This window comes from Heterocephalus glaber, unplaced genomic scaffold (assembly GCF_053883595.1).
Source record: "Heterocephalus glaber isolate CG9 unplaced genomic scaffold, H.glaber_assembly_v1.0 deba00001456, whole genome shotgun sequence".
Classification (NCBI taxonomy): domain Eukaryota; kingdom Metazoa; phylum Chordata; class Mammalia; order Rodentia; family Bathyergidae; genus Heterocephalus; species Heterocephalus glaber.
In genome coordinates, this window is record NW_028258304.1 from 1,326,029 (window position 1) to 1,350,465 (window position 24,437).

At 49.6% G+C, this 24,437-nt stretch overlaps 1 protein-coding gene across 23 annotated transcripts in view; it reads right to left on the reverse strand.

The window, feature by feature from the left end:
- Positions 1-1,651: 1,651 nt before the first annotated feature.
- Positions 1,652-24,437, reverse strand: part of Dysf (dysferlin) — a 228,036-nt gene continuing 205,250 nt past the window's right edge. For all 23 annotated transcript variants that reach the window (XM_004849888.3, XM_004849885.4, XM_087215922.1 and 20 more), the window contains 12 exons: positions 23,850-23,941; positions 21,037-21,207; positions 20,242-20,384; positions 17,918-18,057; positions 16,348-16,436; positions 15,998-16,093; positions 15,454-15,595; positions 11,690-11,789; positions 8,677-8,855; positions 7,172-7,281; positions 5,823-5,970; positions 1,652-1,937 (listed from right to left, as the gene is read on the reverse strand). In XM_004849888.3, coding sequence (XP_004849945.1) covers positions 1,899-1,937; positions 5,823-5,970; positions 7,172-7,281; positions 8,677-8,855; positions 11,690-11,789; positions 15,454-15,595; positions 15,998-16,093; positions 16,348-16,436; positions 17,918-18,057; positions 20,242-20,384; positions 21,037-21,207; positions 23,850-23,941 — 1,449 coding nt within the window. In that variant the 3' untranslated portion in view covers positions 1,652-1,898. The remainder of the gene's footprint in view (positions 1,938-5,822; positions 5,971-7,171; positions 7,282-8,676; positions 8,856-11,689; positions 11,790-15,453; positions 15,596-15,997; positions 16,094-16,347; positions 16,437-17,917; positions 18,058-20,241; positions 20,385-21,036; positions 21,208-23,849; positions 23,942-24,437) is intronic.

The following is a 24,437-nucleotide window of genomic DNA, read 5'->3' on the forward strand; positions in this document are numbered from 1 at the left end:
TTAAACTGAAGCCAACCCTGAGGTAGGGAGAACAGAGAGAATACAAGCTCTGGAGAATCTAGTTGTAAAGCTGGATCAGCCCTTGCCTGCAGCCAATCCTTCTGGATATTTCATTTCCATAAAATTATTTAAATTCTTTTTGCTACCTTGAGTGGGGTTTTCTATTACCTGCAACTCAGAGTAGCAAGATAAAAGGTAAATGGATAAAAGACAAAATGTGCATGGTGACCCTTAAAACCCTCTTAACCCAGCTGACAGATGCATGCTATGCATTGATTTCCTCTTGCTTTCCTGTGCCTGGAAGGAAAAGTGGACCCTCCTTCCAAAGCTAACACCTCCTCTTCCAGAAACTGGTTCCATTCATTATCACACATTCTCTCTTGTGTCTGTAAATCTTTCCCCATCCAGTGGCTTCCTCCTCTAGGTATTCTTTCTTCCTACCCTAAAAATCTCCATCAGCCCCTCTAGAAGACGCAGTCTGGTTCTTGCCCCTCTCTTCCAGCCTTCTCTGAAGGCTGTGTGCCCCTCATGCTATGCACAGGCCAGTTGTGTGTTCATTGCTAGACAAAACTTCCCTGGAGCTTCCCACCTGCTCACTGCCCTGTGTTCTGTATGAGGTGTGGTCCCTAGCTGCAGGGTTCATGTGTCAGGGACTTGAAATTGGCCACCCAGGTTCTTGAGGCTTATAGCCACTTCCATCCCGAAGCTCTCCTGCAGTAATAAATGCCCCTTTAGGAAATGGAGATCCTTCCCCCAGGCAGATTCTGGACAGCAACTCTGTCCCAACCAGTCCTACCAACTCAGGTGGGGCCTCAGCCTGGGTTGAGCAGTGCAGTGAAGAGCCAAGGAGGGGCTGGAAGGATCCCTGGGGATGTTGGGGCCCAGGCTGCAACAGGAAATAGAAGCCTCCCAGAACAGAAACAGAGGTAGCCAGGGTTCCAAACCCCCTCAGGCAAGAGGGGCAGAGGCCTCCTTCCCTTTTGGAAATTTTGAAAGTGATGCTTTCCAGCTTTTTGTGTTTTCTCTAAGTCTGTTCCTGCTGCTCTTATAGATTAAATCTGCAGAAAAGGCAAACCAATGGCTAAGACCAAGCTTTAGACCACAAGAAAAAGGTGTCTTAAGGCAAAGCAAGGAAGCAGAGGATGGGAATCCTAAGAGCATCAGGGACAAGGTCAAAGCTAGAGGTCCAGCTGCTCTCCCTGCCTGGACTTTCTAGTGCTCTATTTTTACAAAGTGGACCCTCTTCCCCAGTATGAGCAAGGAAATTAGAAGTTTCAGATAACTGGCCACCTGAACAAAGGGCAGCCTTGGAAAGAGGGAAATCCTGGGAAGGAGAGGAGGCAAAAAATGTTGGGTATCAGGCAGGTCAGACACCAATTCTTGAAGCCTACCCCACCTCACCCAGTCTTGTAAAAAAACAAAACAAGGGCTGGGGATTTAGCTCAGGTTCCACCTCCTGCCTTGCAAGCGGAAAGACCTGAGTTCGATCCCCGGTACCAAAACAACAAAACAAACCGATTCCAGTGGGCCCTCAACCCACTGCTTCTGCCTCCAAAAGGCTGTGCCAGAAACGGTGCGTGCCTAACCAGCACCCTGATCCCCCCGACACATCCCCTGACTCGGAGACAGTGAAGACACACACTGACACTGCTTTGTGGTTCAACTTGTTTTATACTGAAATACATATGAGCTGATTCAAAAGGAGGTAGGGGAGAAAGAGATGGTGGAGGTGGGGTGATCCCAGGCCACGGCACTGGCAAATCTTACAGCAGGTACCAGTACATCTGTCTGCCCACCTGGCAGGACAGTCAGGAGCTCTGCTAGGCTGGGTGGAGGGGGCAAGCCAGTCCTGGGCCAGGAAGGCAGCCCGTGCCACCTTGTCCAGTGCAGGAGGGTCCTCAGCTGAAGGGCTTCACCAGCTTCATGGCAGCATAATTCTGGAAAAGGGAGGAGCCAGGGATACAAGGTGACCCTTTTGAGGCAGGAACAGCCAGAGTGTTTGGCCCAGTTTTAGGGGCTAAGTTGAATGTAGGGGCCCACACTTGTTCTCAGCACCTACCATCTCAAGTTAGGGTCCACACTCCACCCTGCCTGGTGCTCCCACCAGTCAAGCAAACCCACACCTTCCTGAAACCACTCACATCCTCCTGTATGGAATCACTGTTGCTAAAATTTCCCTGCCCTCTTCCACAACCCAATGCCCACTCCCAAGTTCCAACCAGCTGCCAAGAAGACACTGATCTCCCAGGATCTGGACAAGGGAGTCCTGCCCTGGGCTCTTCCAGGTGCTAAAAGCAGAGCCATGATTCCCCCATACACATACCCCTATATGGTCACCATTGGTCACCACGCTCCCATTCAGGAGAGTTCAGATGCGGAATGTAGGGGGATCCCCGTAACACAGGTCAGCACCAAAGGTAGATCAGTCTTGACTAAGTCCTGCCTGCTGCAGAACTGACAGGAACCTTCCCTCCCCACTCCTCTCTCCAAAAACCATGAAAACATACACAACACAACATAGGGCTCCTAATTGGGACAGTATGTTCCCCAGCGCCGGCTCGGGAAAGCCAATCCTGGAAACAAAGCCGGTCCTCCTTCTCCGCCAAATCGCCTCCTGCCTCCCCACGCTGGCCCTGCTCCCAGCTGGCACTGAGAGGGGGAGCCCAGAGGAATCAGACAAGCTGGCCATCTCAACCCCTCCCAGGGGAATTTCCAAGAGGATGGGGGATTGGGCCAGTTATAGACAGGCAAGCCTACCTCAGGGCCCCTCCCCACTAGGCCTGGCTTGGGATAACCAGAATAGTTCCCCACCCTACCCTGAAAGCCAGGTGAGGCGCATCAGTCTGGCCCTCATAGGTATGGGTCTGGCCATGTGACTGAGGGACTGGGTGGGAGGAACCAGGACTCCCCAGCTGTACCAATAGCAGCAAACTAAAGGCTTAGAGCCTTAGTCCTTCTCTGGCTCCTGGAGCCCTAGCAGCCTCACTAGAATCTTCCCTTACATGTCCGCTCTGAGAAAGACAGGGTTGGCATTTAGAGAGGACAGTTTCCAGAACTCAAAGCAGAGTAATGTTTGCTGGTGGGAACCCAGAATTCAGTGGAGGGCTCTGACCAGGGATCTCCCTAGAGTGCTACTCAGCTCCTGTCTGCTGAAGCTAAGGCTGCCCCCGGGAGAAGAAGAAGGATCACAGGCTGGAAGGGACTGGAAATCTTCCCTTCTTTTCCCAGTCAAGCAACAAAGCCTCCTTCCCCAGGCTTCTGAGGCCTGAGGCACAGGTCTGCCACCCAAGAGCCTCACAGGACAAGCTCAGCTGGCTAAGGGCTGGGGGACAGACTAAGAAAGAGTAGTCAGTGGTGATGCCACTTGGGACTTGCCCTTTCCTTCCCCTGGGTGATTCAGGAGGAGGCTCGGCTTGACACGCAGCTCCCCAGGGAAGGTCAAGGAGCTACCATGGTCACAGAAGACCTGAGTTGACTTTGTTCAGCTCCTCTACATGCTGGTACGGAGGGCCTTGCCAAGGACACACAAAAAGTCACAGGTAAAGACAGTATTCCAGAGTTCAACGACAGGTCTGTCTTATATGATACCATTTCTCCAACCTTATATATTGAGGGCAGATTCTGTTTCAGCCATCCAGGGACTGGCCCAGGACTCTACATTCTAGAAAGCTGAAGCTTCTGTCCCCAGATTGCTTATAGGTGTGAGGCTCTGCCCCTGTCATCCTTTCCTAACCCCCCAGGCTAAGTCCCCTAATGGAATGTTTCATTGCACACAGTGGCTGTCCTGATTTTCTGGTCTCAGTATCTCCTAGGAGTCCTCGAGCTCCTGGTGGCATAAGCCTCATCATCTCCTGCCTCCTCATTTGCCTGACACACTCTCACTTGGACATGTAACCCTTCATAGTAAAATCTCTACTGCTATTGGAAGGGCAGCCATGTATACCCAGATGAAAGGAAGTGGGCTAGGACAGGCGAAAGAGGAGAGCCACACACACTGCCCTGCTCAGCAGCCTGGGGTGCCCTCTAAGCAAATGCCAGGGCCTCCCCCAGATTCCAGGTCACTTCTAGTGGCACCTCTTGCCCTAGGCTATGGCACTTGCACGGATCCTTCCATGGATCTATTTCTGATCTTGTGTTTATAATCTCATCTTCCTTTGCTTTAAAAAGTCTCTGGAGATCGAACTCAGGTCCTTGTGCTTGTGAGGCAGGCGGCGGAACCACTGAGCTAAATCCCCTGCCCTAAAAAGTCCCTGGAATTGTACAAATTTCAGGTCTCCACAACCTGGATCCAGCCCTGGACCACAGTCAAGTGTTGCCAATTGACCCTAAATCTTCTGCTAAGCCCTGCAAACATTGCAACAAGATGCCCCAGGTGACCATGGCCTGCTTAGGGGGCCTATCCTATACCCAGATCCACTGGCCATTCTGGTTATAGATCAGTCTTTGTTGCTATAGCCTAGAGGAGTGGTGCTATAGCCTAGAGCAAGTAAGCTGCAGCAGGCTGCTTGTATCATTGAAAGCTCTCAAAGGTTCACCATCACTGGCCTACAGGATAGGTGGAGCCTGGACATCTAAACTAAGCAGTGCTCCTCGCTGCTCCTTACAGCTTGTGGCATTAGGAACTGTATGGGGTGGTCTGTGGTTTTAACTCTTCCTGCTCCTATGAGGTGCACTCTGCTGCCAAGGCATAGCCAGCTCTCAGTGGGAGAAAGATCTCCACCCTATCCATTCCTGGAGGGTTCACAAGGCAAAGAGCTCACCTGAGAGTAATTCTTCATCACTTGCCTACTGTGGGGACCCAGTGTGTGTGTGTCACTGGGACCCACAGTGACAACCACAGTGAGCCCTGGGCCACTGTGCAGCCCAGAGCCAGTCCCCTCCCTTCTCTGGATGTTTGTTCTTTTGCCATGAAAATCAGGGTATCAAGGGATAGATTACACCATTTACTCTACTTTTATATAGGTTTAAAGTGTTCATATTAAAGAGTTCCTTTGAAGTTTGAAGAAAATGAAAAATAAGGTATGAACATGGTGGTATCTTCAAGGTCTGAAGTATTAAGAGTCACTATGGGCCTGGAGCATTTACAGGGCTTCCTGGTAAACTGCAAAAACCAGGGCAGACCCTACAACTTCCATTCCCAGTAGAGCTCCATGGAGCTGGAGACACACCAGCTATCACAGGTGTGGCCCTGGTGAGCTTTTTGCAGTTTCAGGCATCAGCTGGCTTCTTAGCAAGTAAAAGGGATTCCTGGTGCGTACTGTGCCAAAGGAGGGCTCCTGGGCCAGCCCCTTCTCCAAGCCCACACCACTGTGGGAAGTAGGACACCTACCCAGGTCCTCGGGGGACTCTGGGATCCTCTCCTGGCCCCAGTTCTTCCCTGTCTAGACTTAGCAAGTGCCATCTCCTCTGCTCTGGCATCTACCTCTTCCCTTCCCTTCCAGACCCAGTTCCACAAACTCCTCCTACAAGAAGGTTCCCTGCCCACCCTGGCCCAAGAGACTCATCCTCTGCCATCCTCTGCCACCCCTTTGACCACACATTCTAGGGGCTTGCTGAAGACAGCTGTATCTCCCTACAAAGGGTGAGAACTCAATTTCCCCCATCAGACTAAGGGCCCCCAAAGGGTTAGGCTTTGTTTCCTTACCATACTGGGGACTCTGAGTAAGAGCCATGTTTCCTTATCAGTCCAAGACTCCCCATGGCAGAGGTTACTGCTCTCCACCCGATCAGGGGAGCTCTTTGAGGACAAAGATGGGCTCCCCCACTAAACCAGGAGCTTCCCTAGGTCAGTATCTGTGCCTTCCCCCATCAAGTCTGCTCACCGGAAAGGCATAAACGAAGATGCCCAAGAACAGCAGGAGGATGAAAAGGATGATGAAGAGGATGATGGCACACCGGAAGCGCCGCCACAGGATGAACTTCATCGTCTTATACGGGGAGGTAAACCACAGGAAAGAGGTGTCGGGGCGCCTGGAAGTAACATCCCAGGGGTCAGCAAGGCTCTCTCTGCAGGGCTACTTTCTCCAAATCCTGCACTCCACTTGTGACAACGTGCCAAAAGGCTTTGGCCCTCCATAGTGTGCCCTCAGAACCTACTCAGCCTCTTGGCCCTCAGCCTCTACCTCTGAACTTAGCCCTTCAAGTCTGCATCCCCTCCCCACACCCCTAACCCATGATGCAGTGACACCCCCACCTGTGCTGTCCTGTATGAATGCTGCTGAGCCCCATTCCCAACCATCCTCACCAGGATGCCTTTCCCCTCCCCCGCTTACCTAGCACTTCATCACAGATCACAGACCTAGGGGCTGGCCAGAGCCTGAGGGCTGCAAGTTAGGTGAGCTATGGCCCACCATAGCTCACTGGGCCTAAGAAAAACCAAGCCAACTGCCTAGATACACATGGTTGCTGATTTTTTTATTCCCAACTAAGATCCTCAAAACCATCCATTCTCTCTTTCAGCTCCATGGCACTCAGGACAGCGCTATGATAAAGTGAGAGATCTCTGCTGTGCATGCCATAGGGTGTTGGGGGAACCACAAAACACAGCCCTGAGCCCTGAGCCCTGAGCCCTGAGCGTCTTTCAGTGACTACCTAGGAGCAACCTTCAAGGTGTCTATGTGGCTGTGGCTTCACTGTCTCCCTAAGAAGACCGTGGTGTAAGGGAGACAGGGATCAGTCTCTCCATTCCACAGACAGGAAAATTAAGGCAGAAAGGCTATGTGAGAGCCACATTCACAACACAGAAGGCCCAGTGAAGGCAGCTTAGTGAGGGGAAAAAACTTGATCAGACTCCAGAGCCAATCAGAGCAGGTTATAGATGTTCAGCTTCTTCACTTTCTTAGTTGGAATGGTTTTATTTAACTTCACTAAGATGGTTTTCTCATCTGTAAAAATGGTGATAATAACTACCCAACAGAGAAGATTACCTAGCGTGATATACACAGACCATATGACAGCAAGCTTGGCACACTACCAACAAGTACCTGGTAGTGCTTGCCTCTTGAATTAGCTGAGGAGCCCAGCTGCTCCTGAAATGATGGCTGTCACCTGCCCCTCTAAGCCACGTAGGCCTGTGACCTCTGTATGTCTATACAGTCGGGTGCCCCCTGGACTATGGCCTACACCCTCCTCTATCCCCTGGGCATCAGCAGTTAAGAGTCTGGGCACTAACCTTGGATCTTCAAGCTTAGGGTTCATGTTGGGCTCATCCCGACCCTGGCCAGCAGGCCGTTCCTCATGCTCACTCTCGTCTACTATTTCCAAGGTCATTTCCAGCTTGCCCTGTGGAGACAGACAGGCCCAGGTCAGGGGTCTGCCCACCCCCTGGAGAGGAGCCGAGTCAGGACAAATAAAGGACCACTTTATTTTTGTTTTTTAAATATGTAGAGTTGTTATAATCATAAAAGCAGTACCTACTCCTTGTAGATTAGAAAGCACAGAAATGTATGGAGAAAAGAGACTGTCACCCATACTTCCAGTGTGGGAAGACAGGCCCTGTTAGTTTTTTATGAATCACAGCTGTAAGTGTATGAAATATCACACTGTATATATAGTTCTATAGCTTGATGTTTTTACTTAGGAGTATGCTTCACTACATAATTATATATTCTTTAAAGTTTGGTTTTTAATGACTGTAAAGCATTCCATGGCTAGTTGACCATAATTTATTTAGTAAACTACTTATTTTGGTTCATTTAGGTTGTTTCCAACTCTTTGATATTATAAATAATTCTGCAGCAAACATCCCAAAACCTAAATTTTTAATTTTATCTGGTTATTTCTTTAAAAGGCAGCTTAGAAGTGGGATGACAGAGTCCAAGGGCATAAATATTGTTAATCTCTTGCTGCATGTTACCAAATTGCCTCCCCACACAGCAAAACCACTAACACTCCCAGCAGAAATAAATGAAGAGCTCTGTCTCTGCATCCTCAGCAGCAATGAGCATTCCATTTTAAAAAAAACTCATTTAATAGACAAAAAACCCACATTTAAAAATATTCCTTTAATTACTAAAAGGAATAAACCTCTTTTTTCACATTTAATGAACGTTTTGCTTCTCCTGTGAACTATCTATATATGCCTTTTGCTCATTTTTCCTTTGAGGTGTTAATATTTCTCATTAATCATTGCAATTCTTTATATAACAAAGATATTTTATTTCAAGGGCCACTTTAGAGTTGGCTGGCTGCCTGCTGCTTCTAAGTAAACTGTCAGAGACTAACTTCCTCCTCGCTTCTAGTCTGGACTTGATGGGCGGAGGACAGTGGGAAGGATGGTTCTTCAGCCACTACTCCCACCACCACCACAGCTGGCTTCTCCACAAGGACAGCAGAGCAAGAATGTTCCTCGGGAGGGTCTTGCTCAAATGGGAAGCACATGACCCCCATCCATCTATGAGGAAGTCCAGATCCCAGGGAACCCAGGGCCCAGATCCCTGTTAAGGCCAACAAGTGGAATATAAGCACTTCATCTTTCAATTTAAACAGGCTTCCTCTGCGATGTGAGCCTCAAGCAGGGAGAGGAAGGCTGGGAATCGGTCAAAAGGGAAGAGAGGGAAGGCTTCAGAAAATAGAGAGCAGAAGAAAAGGCAGGAAGGCCAACCATATGTGTGCCCACTAGTCTCCAAGGAAGGAGCCACTTGTGCCGTCCACGGGGGCTGGTGGAAGCAGACTCACCGCCAGGATCCTCTTCTCACCCTCTTCTGCTACACAGGGCCACCAGCCCTTCACCGTCTTCTGCTCAAAAAGGGACACAAACCATTCTGGGTGGAAAGTGTCATCCAGCTGGTCCAAGGAACACTTCTCGGCCGTCTTAGCTGGCTTAGGCATGCGGTTGAGATCCAACTGCAGGAAGCCTGTGACAGAGAGGTTCTTTGGCTGAGAGGCTTTTCAATCACTGCCAGCCTAAGGCTTCCTAGCTTTTTTTAAAAAAACTAAGAAAAGGTCACTGTCACCTCCTTAGCTTCTATTGCTGGCCTAGCCACATGTCAAATCCCACAAACTCTTGTCCTTGTACATCTATTCATCAATTTAAAAAAAACTTTTTTATTGTGGAAAAAATATATATAATATAAAATTTGTCACCTTGACCATTCTTAATCATACAATTCAGTGGCAATGATTACAGTCATGGTGTTGTGCAACCATTATTATTTCCAAAAAGTTTCATCCTCAACCAGAAACTCTGTACCTATTAAACAATAACTCCCCACTCCCCTCCCTTTTGACCCTTAATACCCGCTAGACTACTTTCTGTCCTTATGAATTTTCCCCTTCTGGATATTTCACATTAGTGGAATATTTGTTCATATGTATCTGGCTTACTTGACTTAGCATAATGTTTCCAAGGTTCATCAACACTGTAGTGAAAATCAGTAAAATTCTTTTTAATGACTGAATAATATTTTATCACCTGTACTGTTATGGCTTGTGTCTAGAGGTCCCCACAAAGCCTCATGTAGTCATAGGTGGGGGTTTTCTGAGGTGGCTGGATCTAGGGTATGTAATGGGATTAAGAGTGTGATGCTGGGATTAAGTGTGTGTGTTTATATCTCACAAGTAATAAATGCAAATAAGAAATAAAAAAAGAGAGATAGTGTTGGCAATTTTTAAAATGCAGCAATGGTAGCAGAAGTTTAGGGGAAATGGCACCCTTGTACAAACAGAGCATAGGAAAAAACATTAAAAAGTAAAACCCTTTCTGGAGGGCAAATGAACAACATGTTACCAAAAAATACACTAAATTTTCAAAAACTCACAAACCTACCTCCTAGAGTTAATAAAAGCAAAGGGTCCAAAGATGTCCACCCTGGGTTGTCACTCACACTGGAAAATCTGAAGCTGGCCTAATATCCATCAAAAGATTACCTAAGCAAAATAGGGTCTATCTGTAGGTTGGAACATCAGATGTCAACATAGATAAATAACTAGTGACCAGAAAGGATGTTCTTAAAGTATTACATTTTCCAAAGCTCAGGATATAAAACAGAATACATAGTATAAACCCATTCCTATACTGCATATATGACTATATATGTAAGTCATACATATAGGTACACATAGATGCATATAATATATATGTTTGTTTATATCTGCAATAATGCACAATATAATAGTATATGCCAAATATGAATGGAGGTTATCTCTGGGTGGTGAGATTAAGGAGTGGGGATGGGGCCAGGGATTTAGCTCAGTGGTTTTGCCACCTGCTGCATAAGCACAAGGACCCAAGTTCGATCCCCGGTACCCAAAAAAAAAAAAGAAGTGGGGATCCAGCATTGCTAGTTTATGGGAATTATATACAGAAAATGTAAAATACAAAATTCAAATGTGGTGCCATCAGTTTTACATCTGACTATTGTACAACAAAGTCCTGTTGCAGCTCGTAGTCCTCTATGTGCTGATGGCTGGACCACAAGTGGTAGGGATCAGAAACGAAGAGCAGCCCAAGGGGCAGGCAGCCCTCCCCTGCCCAGAGATGCTCCTCAGATGCTCCCTGCAAGAATAAGGCCTCAGCAAAGACCAGCTTCCATTTCTGCAACCAAGGGCACCCAGGAGGGTATCAGTGGTCTCCTCAAGGCCGCCTTGTTCCCAGGCGGTAGAGTAGAACTAGAAGCTGGGGCTCCTGACTTTCCAGGCTGCCTTTTTCACAGCTTCACATTTTTTCAATTGAGGTAAAATTCACATAACATAAAATTCACCACTTTAAACACTTTCAAGGGGGTAAATCAGTGCTTTCTAGTATATTCACAGAGTTTTGCAAACATTACCAGCATCTAGTTCCAGAACACTTCATTGCCCCCAAAAGAAACCTCTGTACCCATAAGCAGTTGCTCCCTCTCCTCCTCCCTCCCAGTGCCCACTAATCTATTCTTCCTCTCTATGTTTCTGCCTGTGTGGCATCTCTTATACATAGAGTCATGCAGTATTTGTCCTTTTGCATCTGGCTTCTTGCACTTAGCATGTTCTCAAGGTTCACCCACGTTCTCATGTGTGTCCATATTTGTTGTTATGGCTGAATAATGTCCCACTGCACGAATAGGCCATGTTTTCAGGGTTAATCTTTATATTCATTTTTTGGCTGATATAATCAAACAACTGCAAGAAAGTTTATTAGATTTAGCTCTGTGCAATAGAATACACTCTCATTTTTATTAAAAACCTCCACTTATCTTGTTATAACCATTTAAGGCTAATGAGCCAGCTAATACTAGCTGGTCCAACCTGCTAGTCACTTAAAAGTGTTCTCTTCCTAATGCCCACATGACAGCCCTCTAGGGATACCTCACTGCCCATTTTCACCCTAGCTCCCTGTTTCCCAAATCCAGAACTCACCAAAACCCTGTCTGGGAGCTGTGAGGACTGAGCTGGTGTCTGTTCACCGGATTGGTCAATTATGAACAGTGACTGAGCCCCTTGATTTCTGGCTCAGTCTGACTAAACTTGGGTGAGGTGGGAGCATCCCGTGAAGCATGAGGCTAGGCAGTCAACAGCCAGCACACACCTGAGCTGACTTCAGCCTGTGAGCATATACTTCACTCAGCCCTGAGGACTCAGTGACCCTAAGCTCCCTGAAGGCAGAAAGGAGAACCACACCTCCTGCTGGGAATCCCAAAGGCCCACATGCACAGCAGGGGTTCTGAGGCAGCTCTCAAAGTGCAGCTCAGAGCCTACCAGAAACAAGGCTCACCTAGAAAGTCATCAAAGGAGAACTTGTCATTGTCCCAGATCTGGAATACCACTCGTGCTGGGATTTTGCTCTCGGTCTTGTCCAGCCTCCAGAAGGCATCCTGACCCAGACGGGCAGAGAAGGGAAAGGGAAGCAAGATCAGAGAAGCAGAGGTCCCTCCAGCTGAAATTCAAACTCAGGCAGTTGGATTCCAGGGTCCTGCTCTCAACCCATGGCAGAGGGCTGGCTCTGCAGCAACCCCAAGGAGCCCAGAGGCTGCCCACCCCTGCTCTGTGTATGTGATCGTGAGGTCATGGTGGGCTGGCTGAGAATCTGGGGTTCCCCACCTCCTCTGGCTGTTACTGGAAAGAACCATGACACAGACATAAAGAGCTGGCACTGGGACCAGGACCCTGGATCCTTCCTTACCACCCCCTTTCACCTCCAGGAGCTTGCCCTATCGGGAAGGTCCAGCACTTATGCTGGAAGGACGGTCCAGGCCCTTCTCCCACCCCAGCTCCATTGGGAACCAGGGCATCCTGGGAGAGTCGGTCGGAGGCCTCACGCAGCAGCTGATGGGTATGGGCCAGGGTTGGCCCCTGGGTCACACTCAACCCAAACTCAAACCAAAGGTTATAACTAGATTTTCCCACTCACCATGGCCTGTCCTCCCTTCTCTCACTGTGACTGTCCCAAGCAAATAGCAAAGAGAGGAAAAGGTCTTGGGAGCAGGTCAGAGCAGGGCCCTCCACCCAAGTCTGGGGGCATAGCCTCCATGGGGAGCCAGGGAACCCTGAGGACAACAAAGCTGCATGGCCACCCCAGCCTCAGTGTACAGTCTCACAGCTCCCACTGAGCTCCCTAACCAAAGGCCATGGCCACTGCCAGTGAGGCACGGTCAACATGCACACTGCCCTACCCACAGCCCAGACTGCTCCTGGGTTGGTGGAGACACACAGGTCCCCAGCTTGGCCCCGGCCCAGCCTCTGTCTGGGGCCTCCCCATTCCTGGGCCCCAGCCTGGCTGTCCAGCCTTCTGCAGGTGCCTCCTCTTCTGACAAGATTTTATGGCCAGCTCGGCAGGCCCGCCTGCAGGGCCGCCAGCAGCCTCACTCCTGCTCCTGCGGCAGGCCTGGTTTATGGGCTGGGTAATGAGCCAGAGGTTCAAACAGCCCCTGGTGGGAGCAGCTGGGTGGGGGCTCCAGCCTGGGGAAGGAGCCCCCCAGGACCCAGGCACTCATTATGCTCTGGCCTGGGCCCTTTTACTAGCTGTTTATTTGCAGGGTGGGTGCCTGACACACAGGCAGGCCCCAGTGGGTGTGCTGGGCTCCAGGTGGGGAGCCGGCCAGGGCAACAAGCAGAGGTTCAAAGCAGCCGGATGAAAGGAGACCTTGTATTTTACGACAGTCTCGTCTGGTTAATGGAGTCCCGGAGGGCCTGCCTGCCAGAGGCCCTGAACCCCACAGCAGAGGGCTGGCTCTGAGCAGCCCAGGGAACCCAGAGGCTAAGCAACTCCTGCACTAACCTGCCTCAGACTCAGACTTGTCCTTAGCTCAGACCAGCTAATTAGTGCCCTGCTTTAGGTCCAGCTCCACCTGCTTCCCAGGGTCCCTTCTCCACAAGAGGCGGCTGCAGGCCCTCCTGCCTCCTGGCAGCCTTCAGATCCATCTGGGTTGTTTCTGTCCAATCCTTTCCTTCTCCGAGCTTCCCAGTCGCTGCCTCCAGCCACCCTCTCCCCAGAACCTGGGGTCAGGAGGGACCTGTCTTTTGTTCTTCCCCAATTCTGTCTCTCTTTCACTCTTGAACTCCTCTCGCTCTTCTCCACCCCCATTCCCATGGGCTTCTCCTTCCTTCAAGTCCAAGCTATTGGGCCATCAGGCCAACAGGCTGCCTGTGTGTCAGCCCCTCTCATCTTCTCAATCCAGCCTTGTGGACCAACTCAACATGGCCTTCCTTTCTTACCAGAGCCAGAATTCCACCACCACTGGAATGGAGCCATCCTAAGTCCTTAATCAGCAACTCCAACTGAGCCCTCACAACTGCCAGTAACTCTTCACTGTGGAACCAATCAGCACTCTCTCACACTGCCCCCTCTCTTCTTCCTCCATTTCTCTCTCATCAGCATGACAGCTATTTCTAGCCTTTTCCATTTATCTCAAATCATCTGCCACTGGGCCAGATTTTTCCTCAGCTCTTATTTCAAAGAAAAAGCAAGAACCTCCTCTCCTGCCACTCCTTTCCACATCCCCACCTGTCAAAGTAAGGAGTTGTCCTGTCTTCCATTTGAGCAGCCTCAGTTTCCCCATTCCATGCCCAGCCCCTCATAGACCTCTGTGAGCAGGCAGGGGGTATGCAGGATGCCTCAGCCCTCCCCTGTCTACTCCGGACCTGACCTCCCTCGTTCACAGCCAAGGGAGGCCAGCAGGGCTTGCTAGATGTGCTGCTCTCTAGCAGAAGCAGATCTGCTTTGTTATGGAAACAGGCTTTTGACAGACAAACACACTGAGCAAAGGCAAACAAGATTAAGCCTACAAATGGTCTACACTTTCTTTGACTTCACAGAACCCTATTGCTAAATTTTCCCTTCTGGCAGGCACCACACAGCGATCCCTGGGTGAAAGAATCCACTTAACCTTGCTTAATACATAATTTCCTTTGCTTGATGATTTCAGAATGTTCGGATGATCCTATGTGTTGGGTTGGGAAGGATCCGGCAGAGAGGATGCAATGAAGGGAATTAAAAACAGCAAGGTGGCCCAAGTACATTATTTATTTCCCTACTTGAAGCCATGCCACAGAAGCTTCAAGGCTTGAAGCCTTGAGTCACCTCTGGATGGAAATCAGACCAGCAGGACCTAAACAGAGGCATTTGCCCCCTTGAACATCAAAGGACCTCCAAGTAGCAATCAATACTAGGTGGGATGAAGATAGTTAAAAGACCCAATGGGCCCTCTGCCTCCTGCCAGCCTGGCCTGGAGGCCCTCTGTGCCAATAGCACCCCCTTCCCTGTGCTATGGTGCTGTTCCCTGGTGCAGCCAGGAGAAGGGAGCTGCCTGAGAGCTCTGCCTGTTTCAGGGGTAAAAGAGGCCCAGATAAGACCTAAACTAGGAGATGCTGAAATGCAGAGTCTGAGGTCATCAGATCTACTTCTCCCCACTGGCTGATGCTGGCCTGTCCCCCAAGTACCTTTAGAAAGAGGTGGGGGGTAAAGAGAGGCTGGCAGGTACAGAAGGCAGTTTTCCTAATGATTGTCCAGCCTGGAGAGGACAACAGGCAACAGACAGTTGTAGGAGACAAGGTAGCCAGAGGAACTTAACCACAGCACCCTCAGTCCTACGGACAACTCAGTTACATTCCAGGCCATTGCTTCAGAAGCTCCTCCAATAGGGTCCAGCCCTCTACCCCTTTACTGGCCATGCTGAGTTTCCTGAGTCCTCCCACTTGGACCCCAGGAGCCTTCCTGCTGCTGAGTTTGTCTGGGATAGGAAGGAAGACAGTGGTTGCAGGATTTAGACTTAGCTCTACAGGATGGATGTAGCATGTATGGTTGTGGAGTGCCCACGGATAGTGGCAGTGCTAGTGACAGCAATGATGGTAAAAGAGGAGGGAGAAGTGGACTGCAGCGGAGGCAATGACAGTTTTAGAGGTACTGAGAGAAGGGCCGGGAGTGTCCACACTGATGGGGCAATGTTGGTGGTAACAATGGCAGTGAGGGGACGGGTGATGAAATCTTGCAGGCAATGTAAACCCTGAGGCCAGGAGCACTGGGCTAGGAGGGACACCCACCTTCTTGGCAACAGAGCACACCTGCTCGGCTGGCAGGTAGTCGAAGGGGAAAACAAACCTCCAGTTGAAGTTGCCCTCACCACCCAGGGAACGGTAATGCACATCTGTCTTCTGCTTGTGTTCTTCAAAGCCGACCATCCAACTAGACACACATATATAGATGTATAAATGTCCTGTCTCATTAGATTTCCACTTCATTTGTATAACTCCCATGATGAAGCACAATGGTAAAGAACTCGGTTAAACAATAATGAAAATAGAATTCCTAGGGAAATTTCATGACGCACAAAATGCACCATAAGTTAAAAAATGTTTAACATCTCAGCCACTCTATAGGTGTCCTCACGTCTTGCAATTTTAGCCCAAAAGTGAGTGCTGAAGAAGAAATCTGGCGGTGGACCACTCCAAAGGTGGATACCACCCCTGTGAGACCCTCCTTCGAAGCTTGCTGCTTTCCCCTTCCCCACCACAGAGCCCTGCCTGCTGGGTCCCTCCCAAGGGAGTAGGGACATTGCTGTGAGCTGCCCCAGGTGATGGCTCCTACCCTTTCACGTAAATGTCACTCATCTTCTCCCCTGTGAGGCTGAGGTCATCTAGTATCACATCTCTGGTGTTCCAGATAATACATCGCAGGAAAAATCTGCAGGGAGGAAGGAGAATCAAATCCACATAGATTTCCCAGCAGGGGATGGGATGCCCTCCACTGAGCAGTCAGCTCATCCCAGACCTGATGCCCACCTGGCTGGAGACTCAGCCAGGTCCAAATAGAATCCGTGCTCTGAAGCCCAAATGTCCCAAAGCCTGGCCAGACAGAGGTCACCTCCTGGCCCCACCCACTCCTGGCTTCAACCCTCCTGCCTCCAACTCAGCTCAGAGCCTGTGGCTGTCAGTCACCTTCTGGCTTTTCTGGGAGTGATGTTGAATGGAGGTCCAGGCCGCCCCAAAGCCTTTGGAAATATGTCGATCCACATCTGCAGCTTTCCCTGAGGATGAGACGTGCATGAGTCCATTCTACCACCCTTTCATCTAGCAACAGTTACTAAACACCTGCTCTGTGCCAGGCACTTGGGCAGCAGGACAGAGAAAGCCCAGGCCTGCCAGGAAGAAGCTCACCACCCTATAGGGCAGGGTTGCTAAGCAAAGGACTGCAGAGCCAACTGCAGAGGTGATCCTCTGTCCTCTCAGGCCACTGACTTGGGTGGGCTTCTGAGAGATGGTGATGTGTAAGCCGAGTCTCAAGGTGCCAGGGGAATGGTGTACTCATATCCTAGAAGGTCTCCAGGACTGCTCAACCCTTGGTGCCTCCCTCTCTGAAAGCCAGCTGTGATTTTTGTCCTCATCTGTTATGGTTTACATCTAGATTGTCTCCCCAGAGCCTCATCTGTCCAGAGGTGGGGCTTTGGGAAGGTGATTGGATCATGTGGGTACTGCAATCATGTTTAGATTCAATCCATTGGTAAGTTCAGCAGCTGAGTGTGCTGGTGGGAGGTAGGCCCTAATCAGAAGAGTCGGGTTGCTGTGGCAGTAATATGGAAGGGTGTATTTCCCTCCCTGGCTCTTCCCTTTGTGCTCTGCTTGCTGATTGCCATGATGTGAGCAGCTTTCCTCCACCAGACCCTTCCACCATGCCATTTCTGCCTTGGAGCCAACCAGCTAGGAACTGAACCCTCTAAAATCTATACGCCCAAATAAACCTCGCCTCCTTTAAGTTGTGTGTGTCAGGTACTGTGTCTCAACATGAGAAAGTGACTACAACATCATCTTAAAGAGCAGGGATTGAAAGAATTGGTTAAGTCACTTTCAACATTTAACACCTATGCTACCTTGGGAGGGGTAGCAGCCAAGCTGCCTAGGGAAAGGGATTGTTTCTTGCAAAGGCATCTTCAGGGCTCACTTGGTCTTTCTTTTCGAATGTATCCCTTTCTCTCCTCCTCCTCCTCCAGAACCCATCTCTGAGCTTACTTCCTCCAGGAAGCCTCCCCTGCCCAGTCTCAAACCTGCTATCTGTGTTCACCCTCCTGTAGCATGGGAGGGCACCCCAGCCCTCCTGTTGACTGAACTCTGTGGGTTTCTATGCCATTTTGTCCTATGGTGCTGGCCACCCTGTCTGAAGACCCCACTGCACAGAGCTGGGGACCTGAGACAGAGCCATTGAATGGTTGTAGTGGGCAAGGGGACATCGAAGGCCAGATTGAAATAGTAGGCCCCAAAATGTCAGACATAAGTCAGAGGCTGGCTAAGCATGGCTAAAAGAGGCACTTGGCCTTGTTTCTCCCACAATGAAGTAGGAGGGGACACCAGGCCCTGAGATCCCTTGCAGCAGTAGCAACCATTCATACTGAAAAGAAATGGATCAGAGAGGAACTGGCCACACCCAAGGTCCCCAGTGGGTTGCCTGGATGCTCATACTGTCCCTGGAGAAGGGTTCTCTGGGTTGAAAGGAATCTAAGGGTCAGTGCTGTACCTGTTCGATGTCCGGCTGCAGAGGGCTGTAAAGGGGCCGTGACTCTACGTGCTCGGGGACCAGCCCCTGCTGCTGAAGGACATGCAAAGCCAGACGCTCCTCCACTGGGCCCAGGTGTGGGTTTGGGATCCTTCCAGCCTCTGGCTCAGAGAGAAGACAAAAAGTTGCCAAATGCCCGAAAGACGACAGGGCTTCCCTGTGCACAGGTTGGGCAGGACCACTTGACAGCCCCGGGAATTCCTTTAACCCCACAACCCTACCCCAGCCCAGAGACAACTGACATCTGGTCCTTATGTCTCACTTTCCATCAGGGAAACCAGGCTCATGGCTTAAAATCCATTATTCCCCTGCTATTGTGTTTACTTGCTCCTCTACCAACACAAATCCTCTTTGTCTGCCAAAGTCTATTTCTTCCAGGAAGTCTTCTCTGATTGCTTCCAACTCCAAACCTCAGAACACCCTAGACCTGCCATCTTAGTGCTGCTATACTAGGTTCTGATTCACATTAAGTCATCCTATTAGTAGCACTGGATAAAATAACACCAGTAATAGCAGGCACTTCTAGAGTGTAAACCATGCGCTAGGCACTGTTCTGCATAGATTTTAACAGAATCTTTACAAGGGCCTGGAAGCTAAGTGCTATCATTAGCATTATTTCACAGACGTGAAACCTGAAGCATGGAGAAGACCCACACCTGGGCAGCCGGGCAACTGGAATCCCAAGCTCAATTATGAAAGGTGTATGACCAGCCCTGATCATTCCCTTCCTCCCCTAATGCTTTCCAGATGTGGCTTCTGCCTTCCGGGGCTTGTGTTGAGGATGGGAGAAGACATGGGGAAGTCCTGACATTGAGTAGCCTGCAAAGTTCTTCTGCAAAGTTCTACTTCCTCTTCTCCACCAACACAAATCCTCTTTGTCTGCCAAAGCCTATTCCTTCTATGAACTTGGAGCACCATGAACTTGGAGACTCTGTGCCAGAGGCCCTAGGGCAGAGCAGGAGGTGGGCACATGCATGTGCACACACAGAAACACACACACACACAGGTGTATGCATTCAGATGTGCCTAGGTACATCAAAAAACACAAATTCTCATGTACACACACACACGTTTGTTCACCAATCAAACCTGTTCTGCCCACATTAATAGGACCCCATAGGAAGAGGCACAACTTTGCAGAGGCCAGGAATCTGACTGCGCTCCTAGATGGCTGATGACTCTGGGAAAACCATTAACCACTCTGGGCCTCAATCGCTTCACCTTTAAAATCAGGCAGATGTTAGATCTCACCACTTTATAGCCACAAACCCTGGTCCCTGTGCTAAAAGTTGCTCACAGAACAACAGTTGCCACTGGAGGAAATGAGATGGCCCCTAAAACAGATGCATGCTACATAGGAAAAGGGAATGTGTGTGTGTGGTGGGGAGGGGGTTGCCCATTGGCCAAGCCTAGCTCAGCTATGAGCTGGGAGAGCCAGGAAAACAGAACACAAGAAGGAGGAGGGGGATTTGGGTATGGGGCATCAAAGCCACCATTTCCTTTTATAACCTCAGCACCAGCTCTGACATCAAACATCTCTGAAACAAGCAGAAGGTGAGGGGCCAGCTGGGCCAGTAAACACCTCCAGGGAGTCTGAGCTGCTCTGGGTGGGCAATGCAGGCCTGTGGGCATCTCAGACACATGGAGAGCATGTGGGAGGATTCTCAGTTACCAATGTCAGACAGAACCTGGGGCGAGGTGGGGGTGCCTGAGGCCTTCTGCCTGCCCTTTGTCCTTTTTTTTTTTTTTTTTTTTTGCTACTGGGGATCGAACTCAGGTCTTTGTGCTTTCAAGGCAGGCGGCAGGACCACTGAGCTAAATCCCCGGCCCTGCCTGCCCTTTGGATGTTTAGGTGCTTAGGGGTTTGGAAGGTGCACCAATAGCTGGCAGGTTCGTCCAATTCAAGTGGAAAATTGTTTCTCAGAGGCAGGTGTACCCTAAACTCTGACCAAAGTCTAACTACCACACCCAGAAGGAAACTGATCCTAAGTCTGATCTGGCTTCAGACTCACCCCCAATCTTACCTTCAACTGGGCCCCAACATGGTCTTGGATGGAGATATGACCCTAGCCTCACTTTGACCCCCTGACCTCTAATTTTTACAATGGAATTACAGGTATGTACCAGTCCCAAAAGTACCAAGTGCAAGTTTAGTCCTGTGCTGCAACCCTCTCCCTGATGATGTGCGTTATATCCGGTTAGCCCTTTATGACAGAACGGGTCCTGATGAGAGAGGGGTGAAGAGGGAGAGCCCACTGTGGTTTGGGAGTCAAGTGGCAGCTCACCTATCTCCTCAATCTTGTATTCTTTATCCTGAAACATCACATGGTCTGTCCGGTACAAGGGGGCCTTGATCCTGTGTTGCTGGCAAAAGAGGTGGAGGAGCTGGGAGGGGCGGAGCTGGTCCCTCCACTGGTTCGGTCCAGAGCTGAGGCCCAAGTACAAGACAAAGATGAAGCACTCCAAGGGCACTGACAGAGGCCGAGGCCTGCAAAGATCTGGGTACCCCCACATAGCATCACCCACCTCATCTGATCACTCATCCCCATTCTACAGATGGAAAAACTGTAAAGGACTTAAGTACCTATGGAATTGGAACTCAGATGTTTCTAATCTCTACTAAGAGGATCAGATCCAAATAAGACTCAATATGGTAGAAAGAGGGTGCTGTACATACATGAATTCCCAAGGCAGACCATCACATAATTCCCCTTAAGGCCCAGCTGGAGTCCATGTGTCCCACAGCCCGTTTCCTTTCCTTCTCTCCCTCCTTCTCTCTCTTTCCAAGTGTCCAGCCCTCTGCAGGCCTCAGTGGTACATTAGAGAGATGTGGACTACAACAATGTGAGAAAGGACCAGATCCTCAGAGCCAGACAAACGGGTGCAAATCCTAATCCTACCAGTTACTAGCCATAATATCTCTAGTCCTCAGTTTCTTCATCTGTGAAGGAATGACTAAACCCCCATTGGGTTCAAGGTGCGAATGCCTGGGGATACGCTCAGCCTGGGCCAGCACACAGCAGTACTCAGTAGATAGGGGAGGCGGGTTGACAGGGAAGTAGCCAGCACCAAGCACTTACACACAGTAGGTCTGTGGGAGTCCACAGCGAGCCCCAAACTTGGACAACAGCCTGTTCTCAAGGTCGATGACTGTCTCCCCTATCTTCTCATCCTTAGAGAGGAGGTCATAGTCATAGAGTGTGATCTTCAGGTCCTTCTCCAAGGGCAGAGTACAAGTCAACTCAAACATCCTGTGGAAAGGATATGTCAGGATCCTACCACCTCCCTGTTGTCACTAGACTCTGTGGGAACTCAAGGAGCAACAGGATGAGAGTGGGAGCTCAAAAGCTATCCCTGGGAATCCACCATCCTCAGGTCTCCTGTCATCTTAGAGCACACCATCCTCGGCACAACTGTATGGGTCTTGTCAAAATTTGTGTGCGTGTCTGTGTGTGTGTGCGTGTGTGTGTGTGTGCGTGTGTGTGTGTGTGTGCGTGTGTGTGTGCCATGTTTCCCAAACAAACTGAGTGGGGCACTCTGCAAGGTGCCTACCTGGAAGACCCAAGAATGAACAAGTGAAATGGAACAGAATGTTAAAACTGAAGTTTCCACCAGGACGCCAGGAGACAAGAAATATGAAACTCCACAGCCAGGTGCCAGATCTCTGGAATCTACCAAAGGGATGCCCCAGGACCTGTTCTCTGGACTTTGAGGCTGCACCCTGACTTCTAGGGTGGCATGGAGGAAGGGCTCATGAAAAGATTTCTTGGGAGAGAGCTTCTGTGGAGTCTGAGCCCCTCATCATCATGAGGGATCAAGATGGAGGTGCGCTCCCTTCTCTTGAAATGAGTTTCCTGCAGGTGGGAGACACAAGCCTGCTACCAGACTTGTGTTCAAGAGTGCTAATGCAGCAGAAAGGAGAAGGCAGGGGACATTTGGGAGGAGCTGCACTCCTATCTGTGGTTGGGTGAGGAACATGAGAGTGTTTTCCTCCTGCAGAAGAGATGGGGCCACCTGGAAGCCAGATTTAGCTGCTGTGAATCTTGCTCTATTCCATGGGACCTTACGAGGTTCCAACTGTGCAGTAGACCATCTGAAGACCAGGAGGTGGGTGTTGTCCAGCTAAAGGGAGACACCATCTGCCAGATTCAGGAGGAGCAGTGGAGAGGCTCAGAAGGGAGTCTGGGAGCCTCTGGAAAGCACCCACAAGAAAATCAATTGACTTGAAACATCTGTTACCCAGAGAATGTCCGGACAACAGAAGCAATTGGCGCCTGGGATGGAGTTCTCCCCTACTATGAACTTCCCTAGTCCTGGCCTTTCAGGGTTAGTGGCTGGCTAGAGCTGGGGTAGGGAGAACACTAAATAGGGTAAAGGAGGCAGACAAAGTCCCTTACTCACCTACATGCTGTACAAAGCTAACCCAGATGGCCAGAGAAAGGGGAAACACCTCTCTATGGCTATCAGAGTGTTCAGGTTATACAAGGATGAGCATCCTGGTTTCAGCCCTGAGACTGTACATTTGTGACTTATGAAGTGGCTGACCTTAAAGTGGCCAGAAAAGCCTGCAGCAGAGTTCACTCAGGAAAGGGGGAAGCTTACTCTACAGGGTACTGGCAGACAACAACGAAGTTGTGTTTTCATTGTCTCATGAGTTGTGCAATGAAAGCACTTCTGCTGTGATCTGCAAGAAGCAGGCACACCAGCTTTGGCCATGATTTTGTGAAGACGGGCAACAAAAGTGGCAGGGATGTTCTTACATTCACCCTATGACCTGTCCTGGGTGTGCGTGCACACAAACACACATATTTTGGGACAGGCCCATCCACTGCCCATCACCACTACTAACCCATGGCCCTGTGTCAGCCACTGGAGCTCACCAGAGTTCTTCTCTCCCATCCCCCATCTTCCCTCAAATCCCAGCTTAGTAGTGGCTTACTGTTGGTCAGAATTGTTTCCCCTTCAAAACTGCATTTCTCCAAGATGACTAAGTCCTGGCTGCATGCTGAGTGACCCCACTAAGCAAACAGATACCAGTTTATGAATGCAAAGTGCTACTTGATGATATGGAAACTCTAGGCTTCTTATGCAGATGCTAGAGGAATAGCCATCAGCCTCCCTTTGCCAACATAAGCTCACAACCAAAAAGTAATCAGGACATCTAGGAGCTATCCCCACACCATCGGCATTGATTCTTCTTTCCCATGCTCTTAGATTTCCAGAATCATCTGTCTATCTGGGGTCTACATTCTTCTCTAAGCTCTCCACCACAGAAACATGTGGAACACCGAAAGAGAGCACTTGCTGAATGCAACATGGTATACTATGTGGCTCTGGGCAGTAAAAAGACTTAAATTCTAATAAGGTCTAGGGTTTAGTTAATAGTAATGCATCAGTGTCACTTTTCTCATTTGGGTAAAAGTGCCATAGTTGTTAACAGCGGGGAAAATTGAATTAAGGATAAATGAGATCTCTCTCTCTCTCTCTCTCTCTCTCTCTCTCTCTCTCTCTCTCTCTCTCTCTCTCTCCCTCCCCCCTTCTCTCTCTCTCTCTCCCTTTCTCTCTCTCTCTCTCTGAAACTTTTCTGTACATCTAAAATTATTCCCCCAAAAAAGTTCATCTAAAAAGATTAACAAATGCATATTTTGAGCTTCCATGTAGATTTCTGATCTAAAAGATAAATGTTTCTGTGTTCAACCAGGAGTGTCTTCTAAGCAAGCCTTTAGCACATAAAGAATGACTAGGGAGGCTGCACCCACATACAGGCAAGATGTAGGGGACACAATTCTATTCCAAGGGACAGGGACAGCCCAGTGGCAGCTATGTCCACCCACTGAACTGTGGGTTATACAGACCAGCTTCTGCACCCAAGGTCAAGCTGCTCCCCACTTACTTTCCAAATACAGGCTCTAGAGTGCAGGGGATGTAGTTATCCTGGTCACTCACTGACTTCTTCCCTATAGAGATCTTGATGTAGGGGTCACACTGGAGGAAGACACAGAAATACTTAAGTGAAATCCCTGTCCCAACATGTCTTTAGGTCTTCCTGAGTCCTCTGCAATCCAACTGGACAAGATAGCCAGCCATCAGGAAGCCTCAATGTAAACTGCATCCTGCCAACCCACAAGCCCCATTCTGCAGACCACACCATGCCACATGACCCCTGGCATGAGCTTCTAGCCTCAGCTGTGGCAGGGGGAATGTGGTATTTGACTCTTCCATAGTCCTGATTCATTGCCTCATTGGGAGAGGTAGGTGGGGACTGGACCCTTATCCTCAGACACACAACAGACCAAATTCCATATGGGACTAGGCCAGGCTGGAGTCCTCTCTGGTCTCTATTAAGCAGATGGAACAAGGGAGAGATGGTCTTATTTTGTCTGCCTAGGCCAGCTCAGGCCAGTCTCTGGGATGCTGCCTCCAAGCAGCAGCAGACCATCAGCCATCCTCCAGAAGCAGCTGCAGCCAGAGGCCCCAGGCT